Source organism: Cydia pomonella, chromosome 8 (assembly GCF_033807575.1).
Source record: "Cydia pomonella isolate Wapato2018A chromosome 8, ilCydPomo1, whole genome shotgun sequence".
In the NCBI taxonomy this organism is placed as follows: Eukaryota; Metazoa; Arthropoda; class Insecta; order Lepidoptera; family Tortricidae; genus Cydia; species Cydia pomonella.
In genome coordinates this window covers 18,079,314-18,096,947 of record NC_084710.1, presented here as the reverse complement: position 1 = coordinate 18,096,947, position 17,634 = coordinate 18,079,314, and the positions used below count along the sequence as shown (strand labels likewise).

The following is a 17,634-nucleotide window of genomic DNA, read 5'->3' as shown; positions in this document are numbered from 1 at the left end:
AATTCTACTAGCCAACATGAAACAAATTTAAATGTGCACTTTGCCACTCTTGTGGATAAAATGCAACTTTTCATCCGTTTTTGAAGTACCAAAAGAGCCTTAACAAGCTAAAAGATAATTTAAAATTATGGTTTTTCATTCCTTTAATTTTGTCATTTTTTGCTTCATTAAATATTATACAGGTATTTCATCTGTATTTCATGAGTATTCCACGTATTAATAAAAAGACAAACAGATATATGTCTACCAATGGTTAAATCTAATTTGTGATTATATAGTCGTTTTTAGCCTTTATTGCCCGATAGGCTATTGTTATCTTTCTTATCAAAAACCGATTAATTACTTAATTTACAATAAGATAATTATAAAAAAAGTATAACACTCACGATTTTGATAGCACACGCAGTGCAAGTGTTATTTATACTTCATTTTTTCATAGAAGTTTAACGTTTTAAAATAACACTTGCCCTACCTGTGCTATCAAAATCAGTGCAGACTTGTCTTGATCTATAGAGTTGATCTGAGTCTAATTATTAACATGGTTTTCAGAAAGCTGAGTATCAATAGAAGTTTTTAATTTTTTGCCACCTTTTCGAAGTACTTTTTCTTCTCATCTGGGTTAGGGATGATCTGAAAAAAGGAAATATATTGTAAGATTATTCCATACATAATGTTTTTTTTTTTTCAATATTATAGATACGAGTATATACACATAGACTTACCGTGTCTTGTCCTGGTTTCCATCCAGCTGGACACACTTCGCCATGATTGTCTGTATATTGGAATGCTTGAACCAATCTTAAGGTCTCATCAACAGACCGGCCTACCGGTAAATCATTCATAGTAATCTGCCTCAATATGCCTTTATCATCAATGATGAACAAGCCTCTCAAAGTATGGCCCAGATCTTCTAAATATACACCATAATCTTTAGCAATGGAATGGCTGAGATCACTAAGTAGAGGAATGTTGATTTTTCCTAGACCACCCTCTTTTCTGGGAGTATTAATCCATGCCAAATGAGTGAAATGAGAGTCGACTGAACACGCCACCACTTCAGTATTGATCTTCTTGAACTCATCAATCCGTTCAGAAAACGCCAATATTTCCGTGGGACAAACGAAAGTGCTGGAACAAATACGACACAGAACAGATGAAGTAATTTAATATAACGTTTTATGTACTATGTCCCTGGGACCATACAACAACTTCATTGTTGTATCATCAAAATTGTTTATATATTTTTTAAGAGATAGTGCTTTGTGTTTCTGTAAATTCTGGTATGGGCAAGTCTAGTTCTATAATAATTCATTTTTTTTTTATAATTCTGTAACTTGTTTACTACTTACAAGTCTAGAGGGTAGAAGAAGAAAACCAGGTATTTTCCTTTGAAACTCGACAAAGATAGCTGTGTAAATTCTCCATTGACGACTGCCGTCGCCTCCCACTCGGGTGCTGGTTTTGAAACTGTAATAGTGAAAGGTAGTTTATTAAAATATGGAAACTGATGTTCTATACTTTAATTTAGAACAAAAAATATATAAACCAGGTCCTAAGAAACAAGGACTGATAATTATACTAATTTGTCACGGCACCTTATCAAAAGTGATTGGAGCTTGGAGCTAATTTCAAGCTTAGGTTAAATGTTATCAGTGGATAGTTACAACTATAAATATATATTAAGCATATTTTAATATATTGTAAAATTGTTCTCATAAATAATGTACTTACTTACGGCTTTTGTAACTTGTAATTTATGATCTATTTTCCTAGCACCGCCGGGAAAAACATTACCGCTTCCGAAGGAATAACACGAATCACTTTCGAATAGTGATGACTCGCTACCGATAGTTAAACTTACAACTACAAACAATGCCATTAAGTAATACTTCATGGTAATTTAATTAAGTATTAATATTTATAAACAAAAAATGCAACAACGTTGATATTGGACACGTACTCTTCACACACACCTACACATACTATACTAGTACTACACACTACACGTTATGATTTTGGTAGTGTAGTGACATGAAGGATTGAATAATATAGTATAGATAAACAAAACTTTGCCTTGGCTTATGTATTTGTGAGTTATTGAACTTACGATGCACATTTCAAAGTTATATTTTTATTTTTCAAGGTTTCAAGGTTAAATGTAGTACTTAAAACTTTTTTTTTACAGGTTTAATATTTAAAATAGATAAATTCGATAAAATAGTAATCGATTCAGTGAATGAATACGCAGTCTATCGAGTTCTGCCGGGACAACACTAGCTGAACATATTTTACAATACTATTAATCCAATTGGACTCGCATCCAGGCCATAACTGTAAAAAAAACTATTAAAAATTATTTAAGACAAATATTATATAAATTATTTATTTTAAGTACAACAATAATCACAATTAAAACGACCATTTTAAGTCCAGAAGAAAAAGCTTTTGCTTTCGAACGTTTTGAACTGAGGCGTCGCATCTTTTCATTCGTTTACTTCGTTGGCTCATTCATTCCTCCCTAATATTTTTCATTCGTTTCGTTCGTTCGCTCGCTACCTAGCTTGCGAAAGTCGTACTGCTATTTTTTTCAGTTATTATGTATTTGTATTAATGTAAATTATAATTGAAAATGTGTTCTCCACCCTATACGTACGTTTTATCATAACAGTAACTAAATAATAGTCCATCGCGACAGTTCGCGGTAAGTTCGGAAGTTTACTTTGCGATCCACTTGTCGTTCACTATGGCGGTGGTTCATACATCTAAGCAAGTTGTAAATAATGTTGGAAGCCGTCGAAGGCGCATTTGAAGTGTTATGTTGTGAATGAAGTGATCAATTACGTTTTTTAGATGGATGTGCCGGATGAAGGTGTTTTGGATGTGGATTTGTTAGGGGACGAAGGTTCCGAGGATGAGGGAGAAGGAGCGCCTCCGAGTTCTGGTGAGTCCTATAGCCACATCGCCTTAGAAACACTTTTTATCGTTTCATCTTTTTATGCTATCATAATAATCTGTAAACGTTCTAGTAAATCAGTTTTTAATATGACGTCGTTGGTTGGTAGACTTCTACGCGGGTCCGGCGTCGACGCCAACCTCTTGCGCGTCGTCGCCGCGGGGCGAGGAGCCCGCGTCGCCGCACGGGGGTGCGGCGACGGTGCCCGCGTTTTTCCACCACCAGCCGTACGCGCGGCCCTTCTTTACCTCGGGCCGCCGCGGGCCCGGCAGGCCGAGGAAGGAAGGCGCCAAACTGGCGAGAGAGGGCAAGATTGTTAGAAGGTAAACCATGCAAATTACTGATAAACTTTTCATTAATTTCAGAATTCATTATATTAGAATTCCATACCCTGTCTTAGAATGTATATACAAATAAGTTAAAGTAGATTATACATATAGACTCCCGGCACAAACAAATAGTCCCAGCTAGCAGGAGAGTGCACTTACTATCTACTGTTTATGTGAATGTTTTATATTCTGATGTTTTATATATGAAATAGAATAAGCTAGAGTATCTAGGGCATATATTGAAATGTAAAACTACGAGTTTTCAACTATTTCAAAGTTGTTATGTTGTGATGAAAATTACCATAATTATTGCCAGAGCTATAATACTGTTAAAATCTGATTTAACACATCCATTGCCACCCAGCCAAACAAGACATCCGAGCCAGGCCACAAAAATGTAGTTATATAAAACTGTAGTATAACAATCCAGACTATCGGGTCATCCGGCCGGCATCATAAAATACCTGAATATCGGGTTTTTGGCACTGAATGTGTTAAACTTTCCCAATTCTTACACATAATAATTCCCTAAAACTGGACATCACATATAAATTAACTTGAAAATTACTTTCAATGTTTAGAGGATGGTATTGTCCATGTAACCTTGGAGAAAGTCTTTCTTTGAGACCACAGAGATGTAGCCTCAAAAAGTTGAAGGAAATTTTCAAATCCCATTTTAGTGAATTATAATCTATAGTACTGTAGAATAAAGGCACATTTCAGATATACATATATGATTTTTCAAGTTACCCCAAAGTGCACATATAGACAAAGTATTTAAATTTTCCAATGTACCAGGTACCGAGGCGGTGGTGCTGGCTCAGTCCGAGGGGCTAAAAGACACAGAGGCAGCCGAGATGACGTCCTTGACGACATGATGGACGAGGATGACTTCACCATGCCTGCTCCTGAAGAACCGCCTTTTATGCCTGAGAAATGGTAAGGTTGGACACTCTCAGTCCAATTTGACTTAATTTCTTGATTAATTTTTTGTATAAGCTATCTTGGAAAACCGAAGACATTATTATTGCCAGATTAGGAAATGGTTCAGAATTGTTTATTGCCGTAAAATCCCAGCAGTTCATGATTATATCAGATTGGAATCATATTCACATCATTAACTTAAGACCTCTTTTTGGCAAAATCTAACTGAGAAAAATCCAACTGGTGGTTTGATGCAAATGGCAAGCATTGTAAGTATATGTGTGATCCCTAAATTGTATTAAGTTTTCAAGTACATATTATTTATTTATTTATTTGAAACTTTATTGCACATAAAAAAGAGCACAACAGGCGGACTTAATGCCACTAGGCATTCTCTTATACAATGAATGAATTTTTAGAATCTGATAACGAAGAATAAAATGTAATCCTTATTTATTTATGCTATTTAACATGAACAATATGATTGAAATTTGTAGTATAATGTTGTATTAATTTTTAAATCATTTCATGTTTGTAAGTACTTGTACCTACTAAATATAGTTGTTAGTGTGTATAATTTTTTTTTGCATGCTTATTATTAGCTAAGTGTGTGATCTAATTTTACATATGTAAAGATGACCATTAATGTTTACCACACTTAATGCAAAAAAATATATTTAATTTAATTTAATTTTAATTTAATTTCTGCCAGTCAACCATAAGGCAAAACAGAAAGGCTTCAAGGTGGTTGCAGTGAGAAATAAACAAAAAACCGTAACTTTTGAGGGAAGTAAAATTTTTCAATAAATACTACAGTATGTTTAATTACAAATACATATATGTATAAAGAAACAAAAGTTCAGTTCAGTTTTATTCATATATAAATTAGATGAAAATTTTGAGGGATTAATTATGTTGAAATAACTTCAACTGCATTGCTGAGTGGAGACCATTTCAGCCTCACATCTCTATCTGTTTATTTGTTTGCTATAATGACGCTCTGACAAGTTACTCATATAAAGATACAAGCAAATTTCGTCCTTATGCAAAGCAACACAAATACTCTATTCTAATAAAATAAAAAATTAAAACGTTTTGTAACCTCTAGCAATGCCTATCATATAAGAAAAATTATGTTGCTAGAAAATACATTTGTTTTATTTTAAAATTGACCAAAACAAAAGCAACCCTGTTCCTTTTAATAATGATTTAAGTTTCATTAGAGCATTCAATGTGATTTGTACTAGTGTAAGGATTGTGGACACTACAGATCAAAATACGCTTGTAAGCTAAAACACCAATACTTTTCAGGCCAGGCAAAGCTTGCGCTCTTTGCAATTTGACCGAGCGCAGTCAGCTAGGCCAAGGCGAGATGCGTCAATTCCTCTGCAATATCGGCGAAGGAGACGGCAGCACGACGCCAACAGTGCCTAGTGGAGGGACCACTCCCAATCCTACTCCGATTAGTACCCCAACCACCCCTGTCACCCCCGGTCTGGCCTCCCCGCCCCCTGAGCTTGTGGACCCTAATCAACATCCCTTGGCGTTGCCACTGAGTAGGAGGCAGAAAGCGTTTAATAAGTGCAAGTAAGTTGATGTTATTGAGATGAGACTTTTTTTCTTTAAAGTTTGCAAATTTTATACATAGCACAAAAGTGTCAAGCAATTTTAGTTCCGTCTCTCACATTTTACAATGGATAAGAAAGGACAAATAAATTGCTTTGAATTTGCTCATCCTTTAAAGGTGTTCAGGTGTCCATGGGCTTACCATCAGGCCTCCTATATCATGGAAAAAAGTCAACTTACAAAAATAAAAGTTTTTCTTGCACATGGTTACTTCCTTTAGTATTTTTTTTTAAATATTAAGATAGATAGATAGATAGATAAACCATTTATTCGCTTGCCACAATACACACAACTATACAAAAAAATAATACAAACAATAGCAACACCAAAATAAAAATTAAATGAAGAGCAAAAAGCATCAATAAAAGGTAATGTGTGCTGTGTGCGTTGCAGCAAAACAAAAGGGTTCTGGCTCAGTAATACGCTCCACTCTTTCGGGTGAAGCACTGATAATTCTGCTAGAACCCAGATCACGAACGATTCACGATGTAACAAAAAAAAAACATATATATACATAAATATTTAGTAGCATGCCTATAAAATAATAATACGTGTCGTAGTATGCATTATGTAAAAGTGTGGTGCGTGTTGGTGTATAGTACCTTATTATATCAGATGTAGAGTATAAAACGGCCTACAATAATATAAAGAGTTTGTACACATACAGACTAGATTCGGTAATCTGCAACCAAGTACCCGTGCGGTATTCCTGTAATTTGTTTATTTAAAAGGTACTTTTTAAAATGAGACTTAAACGATTGCTTTGTTTTAAGGCATCTTAATGGTGGAGGGATATTATTCCAGCACTTGGTTGCGAGATACCTGAAGCAGCCCGTAAAAGCGACGGTTTTGTGTGGATGTGTTTCTAAAAGACAACGCCTGGTGGATCTAGTACCATGTCGTCTGTGGAATGAGGAAATATGTATTTTTGAATATAAATATTCCGGTTTTTTGTCATTCAGGACACCAAATAAAAGACTTGCAAGGTGTAGGTGTCTGCGAGACGTCATATTAAGTATTGAGGCTTTATTTAAATGTGGTGTAATGTGACTCCTAGGTGGGACTGAATAACAAAAACGATAACAGGCATTCTGAACTCGCTGTATAAGACGTCGCGTTTTCTCTTGTAGACGTGGCCCGTACACTATGTCTCCATAATTTAGTTTGGACAGAACTAGTGATTCGCATAAAATCTTACGTACTTCCTCACTTAAGAGGTTTCGAATTTGATATAGGACCTTCAGGCGAAAAAAGCACGACTTGACCAACTCTCTCACATGTTTTTCGAACCGCAACTGGCTGTCAATCACGAGCCCTAGGTTTCTAGCCTCCTCCACTCGTTCTATGAATGAACCTCTTATACTTATTTTAGGGTCAAGATCCAACATTTTTGATCTTTGTGTCTTGGAACCTAATATCATGAACTTTGATTTAAGGGGGTTCAGCAATAATCCATTTTTATCAGCCCAAGTGGATATACTTTCCAGATCCGCATTAATTTTGTGAATTGCTTCGGCTATATTACCAGGACGGGTTGAAAAGTACAGTTGGACATCATCTGCGTATAAGTGGTATTTGCAGTATTTAATCGTTTTTATTATATCTGCACTGTAAATAATAAATAACAATGGACCAAGTATAGAGCCCTGGGGGACTCCCCGGGTTGAAGATCTGGCGTCAGAAACCGATGAGGTACCATTTTCTTTTGATAGTTTGACAGACTGCGTTCGCTCACCAAGGTAACTACTGAACCAAGCTAGTGACTTTAAGTCTACTCCATAGTAACTCAGTTTTGAGAGTAGCAAGGTAATATTTATGCAGTCAAAAGCGCGCGAAAAATCTAAAAGTACCAAAAAGGTGCCTTTACCAGAATCTTGTTCAGAAAGAACATTATCGACGACATCAATTAAAGCAGTAATGGTCCCCATTCCCTTTCGAAAGCCTGATTGCATTTGGGGCAGGATATTTGTGTCCTCTACATACCGGTATAATTGATCGTAAACAGCTTTTTCTAGTAACTTAGATAAGAATGGTAATATGCTTATTGGTCTAAGGTCTTTAAGTTCGTATGCATTATCCACCTTAGGCAATGGAGTAACCAGAGCAGATTTCCAAATAGCTGGCACCTCACCGGTAAGAATTGACCTATTAATAATAGCTGTGATGACAGATAGTGTGCGAGGTAATGTAAGCACAACCATGTCCCTACTTATAGAGTCAACACCAACTGCATTAGTTGTAACAGATAATATATATTTTCCAACCTGTTGCTCGTCGACTGGCTTTAGACTGAAAATTGAATCTCCAAATCGGTGACATTCAAAGTCCATTATTGTAGACAGCGAAACCCTATCACAACCAGGAACATTGAGAAAATGGTCATTAATCGTATTAGGATCATTAAAACGATCAGAGAGACCTTGTCGGCTATTAGAGTCACATAATACTGTATTTTTAAGATTTTTCCATAGGGACTTCGAATCATTACTTTGAGAATTTATCTGTGTATTGTAATAAGCTTGTTTTTCATGAAAAATGCTCTTAACAACAAGTTTTTTTAAGTCGTTGTAGTATTTTTTGCTGCTATCTGATCTGGACTTCCTATATCTCAAATGAGCCTCATTGCGCTTCTCAATCATGACCTTAATAGTATTAGTTATCCAGGGTAAGTTATGATTTTGTCTTATTGTTAAAGATTTTATTGGCGCGTGCTTATCAAACAACGATATCAATAATTTATTAAATTTATCTAACATACACTCGACAGAATGGATATTCAATATGGATTCCCAATGTATGGACTGCAAATCCCTATCAAACTCCTCAATATTAATATCTTTTATTGGTCTATACGTGATTAATTTCGGGATTGTTTTGGGTTTTTTAATGGGCACGGTGGCTGTTACCATACAGTGGCCGAGAGACCCCGTTATGTTAGAGACGCACACTTCACTAACAGGAGCATTTGTACATACAACGTCAATAAGGGTTTCATTGTCTACTGAGTAATGCGTAGGTTCCGTCACCACTTGTTTCATGCCTAGATAATTGAGAAAACTTGTGAGTTTAGCAACATTACTATTACCAGTATCAAGCATATTGATATTAAAATCTCCAAGTAAAATTACATAGTCATGTTTGGAAAAGTGAGTTATTGACTGTGTCAGGGAATCAAAAAATAAGTCCACATTTACCCAACTCGGACGGTATGCTGTACCTACAATAAAACTACGGCGATTAAGTGTCATAGATAGCCACATTTGTTCCACATTTGCAACTGGGTGGGTAGACCGGCGCGCGCGCACACTGTGTTTGATGTAAAAACTTACCCCACCACCGCGGCCTCCGCGCATTGCAGTGGGTCGCGGAGCGTTGATAAACTTATATCCAGGAACTACCGGCGCTCGTTTTTCCTGGCCCTGTCTGATCCACGATTCGTTGATTGCGACTATGTCTGCGTCATATTCATTCATTGCAATTAAAAAGTCATCGTGTCCAGTTGTAAGAGATCCCGCGTTAAAAAGACCTAATTTGAGAAATTTAGTTTTAGTACCCGTCACTAGTTATATTAAACATTGCTAGGCTAGAAAAGTAATACGATAGCGTACAACGCGGTAGTGTAACCTCAAATACTGATTCAATATAACTCGGAATAGACAGTAATGTGTTTTTAAGCGTGTTATTTTGGTGATATATGTGTTTAGAATAGTTAAAAGTGTTATATAGTGCATTACATGTGTTGGTATAATGGCAAAATATAGTGAACAACCCGTTGGAGCGTATTTGGTGACCCATAAATAGATAGCTACTACTGCAATGCATTTGCATTGCATTAGCAATTGATATTACTGCAACGCACTCAAAAAACAAATTCAAAACAGAACAGCTGTAATACAAGTTAATATAACATTTACAACTTTCAAAAATATGAAGTCTGTGTACATACAATAAAAATAACAAAAAGTGAGTATCGAATAGAAAAGCAGAAGTGAATAAGTGCCTATAAAGTGTTATATCAAGTTCTAAAAATTCTAATCTTAAGTCAAATCCTTTATACATGAGATCAAATATCGAGTGTTCCAAAAACACGGCTCAAATCCAGTTCTGTTTGTATGCGATGTCGCGGAGATTCCGAACCTGGACGTTGACGCACGTAGATCCTTCCGTCGCGAGTCCATACATAGCGCCAGCCGTAGTGTTCCTTCAGCTGCCTTGCCTTCTGGAATAGTTTTCGATTGAAGGGAGTCAGCCGCTCGTTGACATAAAAGCGGCAGTTATGACCCGGCAGGCCAGTGCCCTCCGTGGTGGCTCCGCGACGTACCCGTGCCGCGTGCAGCAGCTGGTCGCGTAAGGCGCGGCGCGCCAGCCGCACCACCAGCGGCCGCGGCCGGGACGGCGGACCCTGGTCACCCTCGTTCAGCTGCGTGGCACGACCCACGCGAGTCGCGTCGACGATGTCGTGCTCCGAGAGCGTGACCCCGAGTTTCTGGCCCAGGGTAGTGACTATGTGCACCGTGTTCTCTCCGTTTTGTTCAGGTACGCTAGATATTTCTAGATCGTTCAACAACAGATCCTGATCTCTATTATTTATGTCCATTCTCAATTGGACAATGGTGTCTAGAAGTGACTTTTCCGAGTTATGACTTTCATTACTGTTTGAGGTGTTGTTTTCAAGCTTTTCTACGCGAGTACATAAATTATCGATACGCCCATCACATTCCTTGATCTTTGAAGTCAGGTCTGTCATAGTCATACGAAGAGCCTTGATTTCGTAACTAATTGCACGCATTTCTTCGCGAAATAGACGAAATTCCATCACTAACTGCTGAATATCGTTACCACTGGTACTCGTAGTGTCCAACAAAGCTCCATACCTGGTGGTATCGTTTAAACCTTGGCTGTCAGTATAGGATACTTCCATGACCGAGCTGTCGAGCTCGCGGGTCCCAGCTCCTCGAGGGTGGGCGGCCCCCCTGTGCATAGTAACATTGTGGCTGTCGCCGCGCACCGGTGTATTAGTATTGTCTAACCTAGGTTCGGAACTTTTGCATTCAACACACTTCCACGAATACTTTTGTGCGGGTCCCATTGAGTTATAAAAGTCATCTGAACAATTTGTGCAAAGAAGACAGTACGATTTTTGGCAGTTATGACAATTCAAAAATCTCGCATCGCTTAAGTTGTTGAAACATCCCGCACAGGTTGCCATTGCAAATTGTGACTTACGCGTCAGTAATAAAGTCCGATTTCTAGTAACTGTCACTACCACACTGTTTATGCGCGCGCGCAGATGCTAACAGCTGATTCGCTGACAGCGGTCAGTTGACCCGCACGAATATAAGTCCGGTTCGGCGACTACACGTCGATTTTAAACTATAATTTCTTTTAACACGGTAATGTTTTTACACCAAACACTATTTATTTAGTTTACCACTAATGTTAGCTATTTATTTTTCACTGCTTGTGGGTTGAAACACAACTTTTGTAATTTTTATAGGCAATTAAACGGAGCTATCCAAAAGTACGTGTGACAGATTTGACGTCCGTCACGTGATCCCGTGAATATTGTGTTCATATGCATTATGTTGTCATCACAGAGTTAACAGATGGACAGAGGTAGGGTCACTAAAGTAAAACTGTACCTCTGCCTATCATTCAATCTGTGCCTGTCTACTAAACCTTCACTTCTTTCAGAACACCTTTACACAACCTAGAACACATAGACGAATTGTCTATCATCGGGCATGTGGAGTCCGTTGAGCTCCCTGCTGTGGTGAGCTCTGGGGCTTTCTATGTGCACCGCTGCTGCCTTGAGTTCAGTCCACCGTTCCATGATCAGGTCAGAATTTACTCTTGTTCAAGTCCAGGTAAATTCACGAAAGCTGGCATGAATGGAATGAACGAAACATGCATTGTATGAGTGACACCTGTGTCGGCCACCATTTTATTGGTTAATGTGATACACACATAGATATTTTCATTTGGTCATTTATTTCATTCATTGCTCTTGTGAATCGACCTTTACACGACTTAGAGCTCATATAGAACTAAGTAATACATTTTTACACCTATTTTTAACAAATAAAAATATTGATTGATAGAAGACTCCCTTTTAAACAACTGGTCTAGACTACTTGTCTTTCCCATGTGTGTTATTATTTTTCTACAAAATTGATATATCAATTTGTTATAACTAGGTTGCTGCCTCAGCAGAGGAGGATAAGGAACAGTTAGAAGAGGCCCGGGTGCGGGGCATTGTGACGACCGCGTTGACGCGAAAATGTGCCTTTTGCACTAGACATGGTGCGAGCATTCCTTGTAAGGTAAGGATCTGTTCCGTGAGGCTGTGTTTCCATTTCGACCAGAGATGTGCGAGGATGCGTAGCGAGGGATATGTTAATAACCAATAGAATATTGAAATCAAACTCAGAAACCAAAATTAGAACACATCCCTCGCACATCTCTGGTGGAAACGCAGCCCTAACAATATATTTAAATTATTATTATTGATTTTAAGCCCAGTCATACAAGAAAAAATTTCAACTTATAGTGTAGGACGAAGAGTTGATTTTGCTTTGTCTAAAAATTTAACGTAACAAAATCAATGCAACTCTATTCTGATTGCAAATGATTTAAATTGCATTGAACTTAATAAGTAGTTTAGTTAGGACCATGAGCCCGTGGTTAAAACTTTTCATTAGTCTTTTTTCATCAATAGATCCGTCTAAACATGGTCTCAAGTAATATCGTGTTTGTAGGGTATGGTTATAATGGTAGTGGGAAGGAAACTAGAGCTAAGAGGGGCGTTTTTGGACCCGGGTACGTCCTTAAACTACGGCCAAAAGAGAGGTATGGGCAATATGGGCATTGTGAATGTCATCTCACTTTGTGTGGTAGGGCACAGCACAGCGGATGTCATTCCAGATCTAGAGCAGAGCCCAACTGGGGAAGTACCTCTACCTTACAGAAAACCGCAGCCAAATAACACTAGACCTTACTCATAGTGTCGTGTTCCTGCCGGTGAGTAAGGTTGCCAAAGCTCAACGGGGGGGGGGGGGGGGGGGGGGGGGTTTAATAAGCTACGGTGACTGCTTACTATCAGGCGGGCCGTATGCTTGTTTGCCATCGACGTAGTATGAAAAAAAAATTCACATTTTCATGCTTACATTTCAAAGGTCAACTGGAAGAGATCCCATACAGGGATAAGTTCGCCTTTGTTGTATTTAATTTACTCTGTAACTGTGTTTTTCGTGTTTTTATTTCTATGTACAATAAAGTATATACATACATACATACATACATTTTCAATATTTCTTAGACATTGAGTTTTGTTAACTCAATTTAAAAATGAAATTTGATGCGAATATAGTTCAGTTAATTTTATTATGTCCAAATTTGAGAGGTTTTGACCATGAAGTGAGGTTAAAATGGTTATATTATTAATGCATCGCAACCATAATGTGATTTGTAGTGTTTAGTTTTAAGATATATTGTTATGTTGTGTTGGTGTGTTGTTTAGTTCTAAGATATATGTATGTTAGTTTTAAGGTACTTATTTATGGGCCACTAGTTGCCTGAAATAAAGATTTTCATTCATTCATTAATCCATTGACCGCCAAAGACGTCAATTGACAGCCCAATATCGACCTTCATGCATTCCGACAAGGTTCTCAATGACGCGCCGCGCACGATAGACGCGACGTTCAAAGGGTTTAATATTATTTCTTGCATGTTATCTGAGTTCGGGACGAACTACTAATATTTACGTAGCTATTTTTATACTACGTCGGTGGCAAACAAGCATACGGCCCGCCTGATGGTAAGCAGTCTCCGTAGCTTATGGACGCCTGCAATTCAGGTGTTACATGCGCCTTGCCGACTTTAACGCTCCGCACCCTCGTTGAGCTTGCCAAGGTTAATGCTTAGGGCGTCGATACACAACGTGTTTGTCTATTAAGCAATACATATGTAAGTATATTTCTTTCCAGATGAGTTGCAGTAAATACTTTCACCTGCCCTGTGTTCTCGCTTCCGGAGGTTTCATGGACTTCCAGACCAAGTCTTCGTTTTGCAAGGACCACTTGTATCAAGTGGCACTTATTTGTAAGTGTTTACACTCACTGACCAGTTATTAACAGTTCCTACTACTTCAGAATTGTGCTGTAATAATAATATCAGATTATAAAATATAATAATGGAAATATTATGTTCTGCAATTTCCATTATTTCTCTCTCAAAGTAGTTATTTACGATACAAGTGCGGAAAGTAGGAATACACGTACGAACGTACCTATTCGCACGTGTATCGTACAACGTTTTACAGTACATATGGCCCTTGAAAGTTTTGACATTGTATTTAGGACCTAATTTTACACCGATCTCAACTCATTTTGAATACACAGTGAACGCCAACACAACTTGGGCTATGATCGCTTGTTTATTGTCTCACCATGCCGGTCACTTTCTAACAAGTGGGTAAGTGCGAAAGTAACACATGACACAACAGGTGATAAAAAATGGGACCATGATACCCGTGCAGATTAGGCTAGCTAGACTTACAATGTAACCTATGTTTAACAGCGGTGTTCTTTAACAGGTACAGCTGACATTGACTGCCGGACGTGCCGAGCTATCGGCGATATATTCAACCTCATGACATGCGTCACTTGCGGCGCGCATTATCACGGGACTTGCGTGGGCCTCGCACAGTTACCAGGTATTTCATTATTATTGCTTCCTCTCTCATTGTAGTCAGTTTTAATGGGTACAGCTGACATCGACTGCCGGACGTGTCGCGCCATCGGCGATATATTCAACCTTTTGACATGCGTCACTTGCGGTGCGCATTATCACGGGACTTGCGTGGGCCTCGCACAGTTGTCAGGTATTTCGTTTAGTACTCTTTCTCAATCTCTTGAATAATGTTTTTTTTTTTATCAAAAATTTCATGGGAATGCATCACTTGGAAAAGATACCAAGAATTTTGATACAAGCCTGTATTGTCGACTGTATTTAACTTTCCAGTAATGAGGTTGCGTTGTTTCATCACTTAGTTCCTATAACCACTTTTGGTGTTCATCAGTACAATTCGTTATTATCATTTGTATTGTCACCGGAGTTTTATAAATAGGTACGTCTAATTTGAGCCTAATCAACCACGAGGAAGTGGTCCTGGAATTTAGTTTTCAAGATTTGACCCAAACTAACATACTCGCTTACATTAGGCTTACGAAAATATCTGATGCGCGAGATATACTATCAGTCCCTTTTTAATTCATATTGTTTGATGTTTGTATACAATACAAGTTACACAGGAAAACCTGTAATTGGCCTTATTATTGTGTAAATTAGCATAAGATAACGCTGTATCGCTGTTGGTTTTCTCAATAAATATAGTAAATGATAATGACAAGCAAAAATTGTTGATTGATATACGCCAAAAAACTATAACCGTTTGTATTGTAGGAGTACGAGCGGGCTGGTCTTGCCGCTCATGCCGAGTGTGCCAAGTCTGCCGCGGAGAGAGCGCCTCCGGCGTGCCCGCTGCAGACTCCCGCGCCGTAACGTGCGAGCACTGCGACAAGATGTACCACGCCATGTGCCTGCGGCCTCGCATGGCCACCGTGCCTAAATACGGCTGGAAGTGTATGGTGAGTGTTCAATTTTTAAGTATATCAAACTATGCATGTACGATGTTTTTTCCAAAGTCAACCAATCTTGGCTTTATTTTTTAAGTTTTTAATGAAATGATGCATTCTGTTTCAATCTCATTCTTATCTAGGTCATCGGGATAATTAGGAAACATTCAATGGAATTAAAGGTTTTTTTCTACTTTAATTTATTTAAAGTCCAAACCAAATGTAATCGGAAGAGTGATTAATTGAATATGATGTATGCTTGGAAATAAATATATTTTTATTAGATTTTCATTTTCTAATACTTATTTTTTTTGTTTGCATAAGAAAGAACTTCACAGAAGGTAAGTTTGAGGTTCAAAACCGGGTGCTTTTGCGGGAAAATTTTGAAGTAATTAGCCGGGTCCCCACAGAGCGAGCAAACACGCGAGGCAATTTCCTCGCCCGAAAGCGCCGCCTCGGCCGAGGCACGTCTACACTGGCCGTTTTGTGCGCGAGGAAATTGCCTCGCGCGTATACTCGCTCCGTGTGGATCCGCCTAATTATAAGTATTGACCGTGTTACATTAGATAAATCCATTATTATTAACAACTAAAGAATCTGCTAAAAACTACAAGCTACCTTCTGTGGAGTATTTCTAATACTGCTAAAAAATTAAGTATAATAGTCAATTGGCGTACGGGCTTATCGCACCGATATAAACTATGCAAGCAATTTAATTATCGGCTAATGCCGCATGTACGTTTATATTTTAACGCTAGGTTTGTTGAGCTGGATATACAAATGTGAGCCCGTATCGTGTCACAGTGCTGCCGCATCTGCTCGGACTGCGGCGCGCGCTCGCCCGGCGCGGGCCCGTCGTCGCGCTGGCACGCGCACTACACCGTGTGCGACTCGTGCTACCAGCAGCGCAACAAGGGCAGCTGCTGCCCGCTGTGCCGCCGCGCCTACCGCGCCGCCGCCTACCGCGACATGATCCGCTGCATCACTTGCAAGAGGTACGTCCAAACTATACTCTGCCAAAACTATTTATCAGTAGTAAAGGCGCATTTTTTTTATTATAAAGTACCTTTCGATATGAAAATACGGTGTAAGCGCCAAATATTTCAAACACTGGAGACATTGCTCCTTAATGGTTTAGTATCTGGAAGACCGAGCTTTGTATAGTAAAACTTATAAAAATACAAAAATGCGCGTTTTCCCAGAGTTAAGACCTAGCTAGATCGATTTTTCGCCTCCGAAAACCCCCATATAGCAAATTTTATCGAAATCGTTAGAGGAGTTTCCGTTCCGGATTATATATATATATATCAAGAATTGTTCGTTTAAAGATTAAAATATATAGGAACAGTGTGCCATAAATGTTAGCCTTTGATTTATATTGACCACTGCATAACTAACCTGCTTTTGGTAGATCATGATCACAAATGCGTCTTGTGATAGTTTGTTTCAGCCTATGTTCAATCATGTCTGGCACTGGAGCCCCATACAGTATCACTATACAAACACTTAACACTTGCCTATTAATTTTACCCCCTATTCATTCAATTTAGAATTCGGCAATCTCTTTAAGTTTCACCTGGGAAAGTCTCTCAAGGGTTTGCAGATCTCCTAAACATTTACATGTAGTTTATTTAATCCCAATCGAACATTAATTTCTAATTTAACCAATGTCTGTACAAATAAATTACCGTTTGAAGTATTATAGCAATAACACCTAAGAATGTGTATTTAATTCTAGATACGTTCACGGCATGTGTGACCCGGAGGCCGAGCCGCAGCAGTACCGGCTGAAGAAAGAGCAGAACCCGCAATACGAGTACAACTGTCCCATTTGCAAGACGCACATGCAGATCGCTGGCTCGAAACCCGGCTGTAAGTATATATGCTTGGAAATGTTCACCTTATTGTTGGGCGCCAATTATGTAACCTGTAAATCTATGAAATGTACCCGGCTGGTTACATAATACCTAGGGATGTAGTAAAGGAAAGAAAACACAAGAGTTCACTTGATAGTTGTTTTATTTCTTCTTTCAAAACTCCTACATACCCTAAAAATTCAACTTCTAGCTCAGACTGCTAACGGTAGAGCTGTTGGTTCATTCATATCTGTATTCTTACACTATAGGATAAATCACCAACAAACTAGTTGTTTAATTAAATTTTA

General features: G+C 38.4%; 4 protein-coding genes across 4 annotated transcripts in view; 1 reads left to right on the top strand and 3 right to left on the bottom strand.

Annotated features, from left to right (window-relative positions):
• The window catches only part of LOC133520763 (GTP-binding protein SAR1b), a 356,904-nt gene that overhangs the window by 249,157 nt on the left and 90,113 nt on the right, over nt 1–17,634 (bottom strand). The gene's annotated exons all lie outside the window — the stretch shown is intronic.
• LOC133520722 (peroxiredoxin) lies at nt 113–2,001 on the bottom strand. Its single transcript, XM_061855337.1, has 4 exons — nt 1,732–2,001; nt 1,350–1,467; nt 723–1,128; nt 113–630 (listed from the first exon to the last, which is right to left on the bottom strand). Exons 1-4 carry the CDS (start codon nt 1,892–1,894, stop codon nt 574–576), a joined length of 744 nt encoding a protein of 247 aa, XP_061711321.1. The 5' UTR covers nt 1,895–2,001; the 3' UTR covers nt 113–573.
• Nucleotides 2,473–17,634, top strand: part of LOC133520766 (histone-lysine N-methyltransferase 2C-like) — a 91,902-nt gene continuing 76,740 nt past the window's right edge. Inside the window, exons 1-12 of the mRNA XM_061855403.1 lie at nt 2,473–2,701; nt 2,851–2,941; nt 3,063–3,276; nt 4,081–4,221; nt 5,518–5,793; nt 11,527–11,671; nt 12,030–12,155; nt 13,821–13,935; nt 14,429–14,548; nt 15,298–15,482; nt 16,275–16,465; nt 17,209–17,342. Coding sequence (XP_061711387.1) covers nt 2,851–2,941; nt 3,063–3,276; nt 4,081–4,221; nt 5,518–5,793; nt 11,527–11,671; nt 12,030–12,155; nt 13,821–13,935; nt 14,429–14,548; nt 15,298–15,482; nt 16,275–16,465; nt 17,209–17,342 — 1,738 coding nt within the window. The 5' untranslated portion in view covers nt 2,473–2,701. The remainder of the gene's footprint in view (nt 2,702–2,850; nt 2,942–3,062; nt 3,277–4,080; nt 4,222–5,517; nt 5,794–11,526; nt 11,672–12,029; nt 12,156–13,820; nt 13,936–14,428; nt 14,549–15,297; nt 15,483–16,274; nt 16,466–17,208; nt 17,343–17,634) is intronic.
• Nucleotides 9,596–11,382, bottom strand: LOC133520753 (uncharacterized). The gene has a single exon (XM_061855385.1). The coding sequence runs from the start codon at nt 11,039–11,041 to the stop codon at nt 9,896–9,898; it is 1,146 nt and encodes a 381-aa protein (XP_061711369.1). The 5' UTR covers nt 11,042–11,382; the 3' UTR covers nt 9,596–9,895.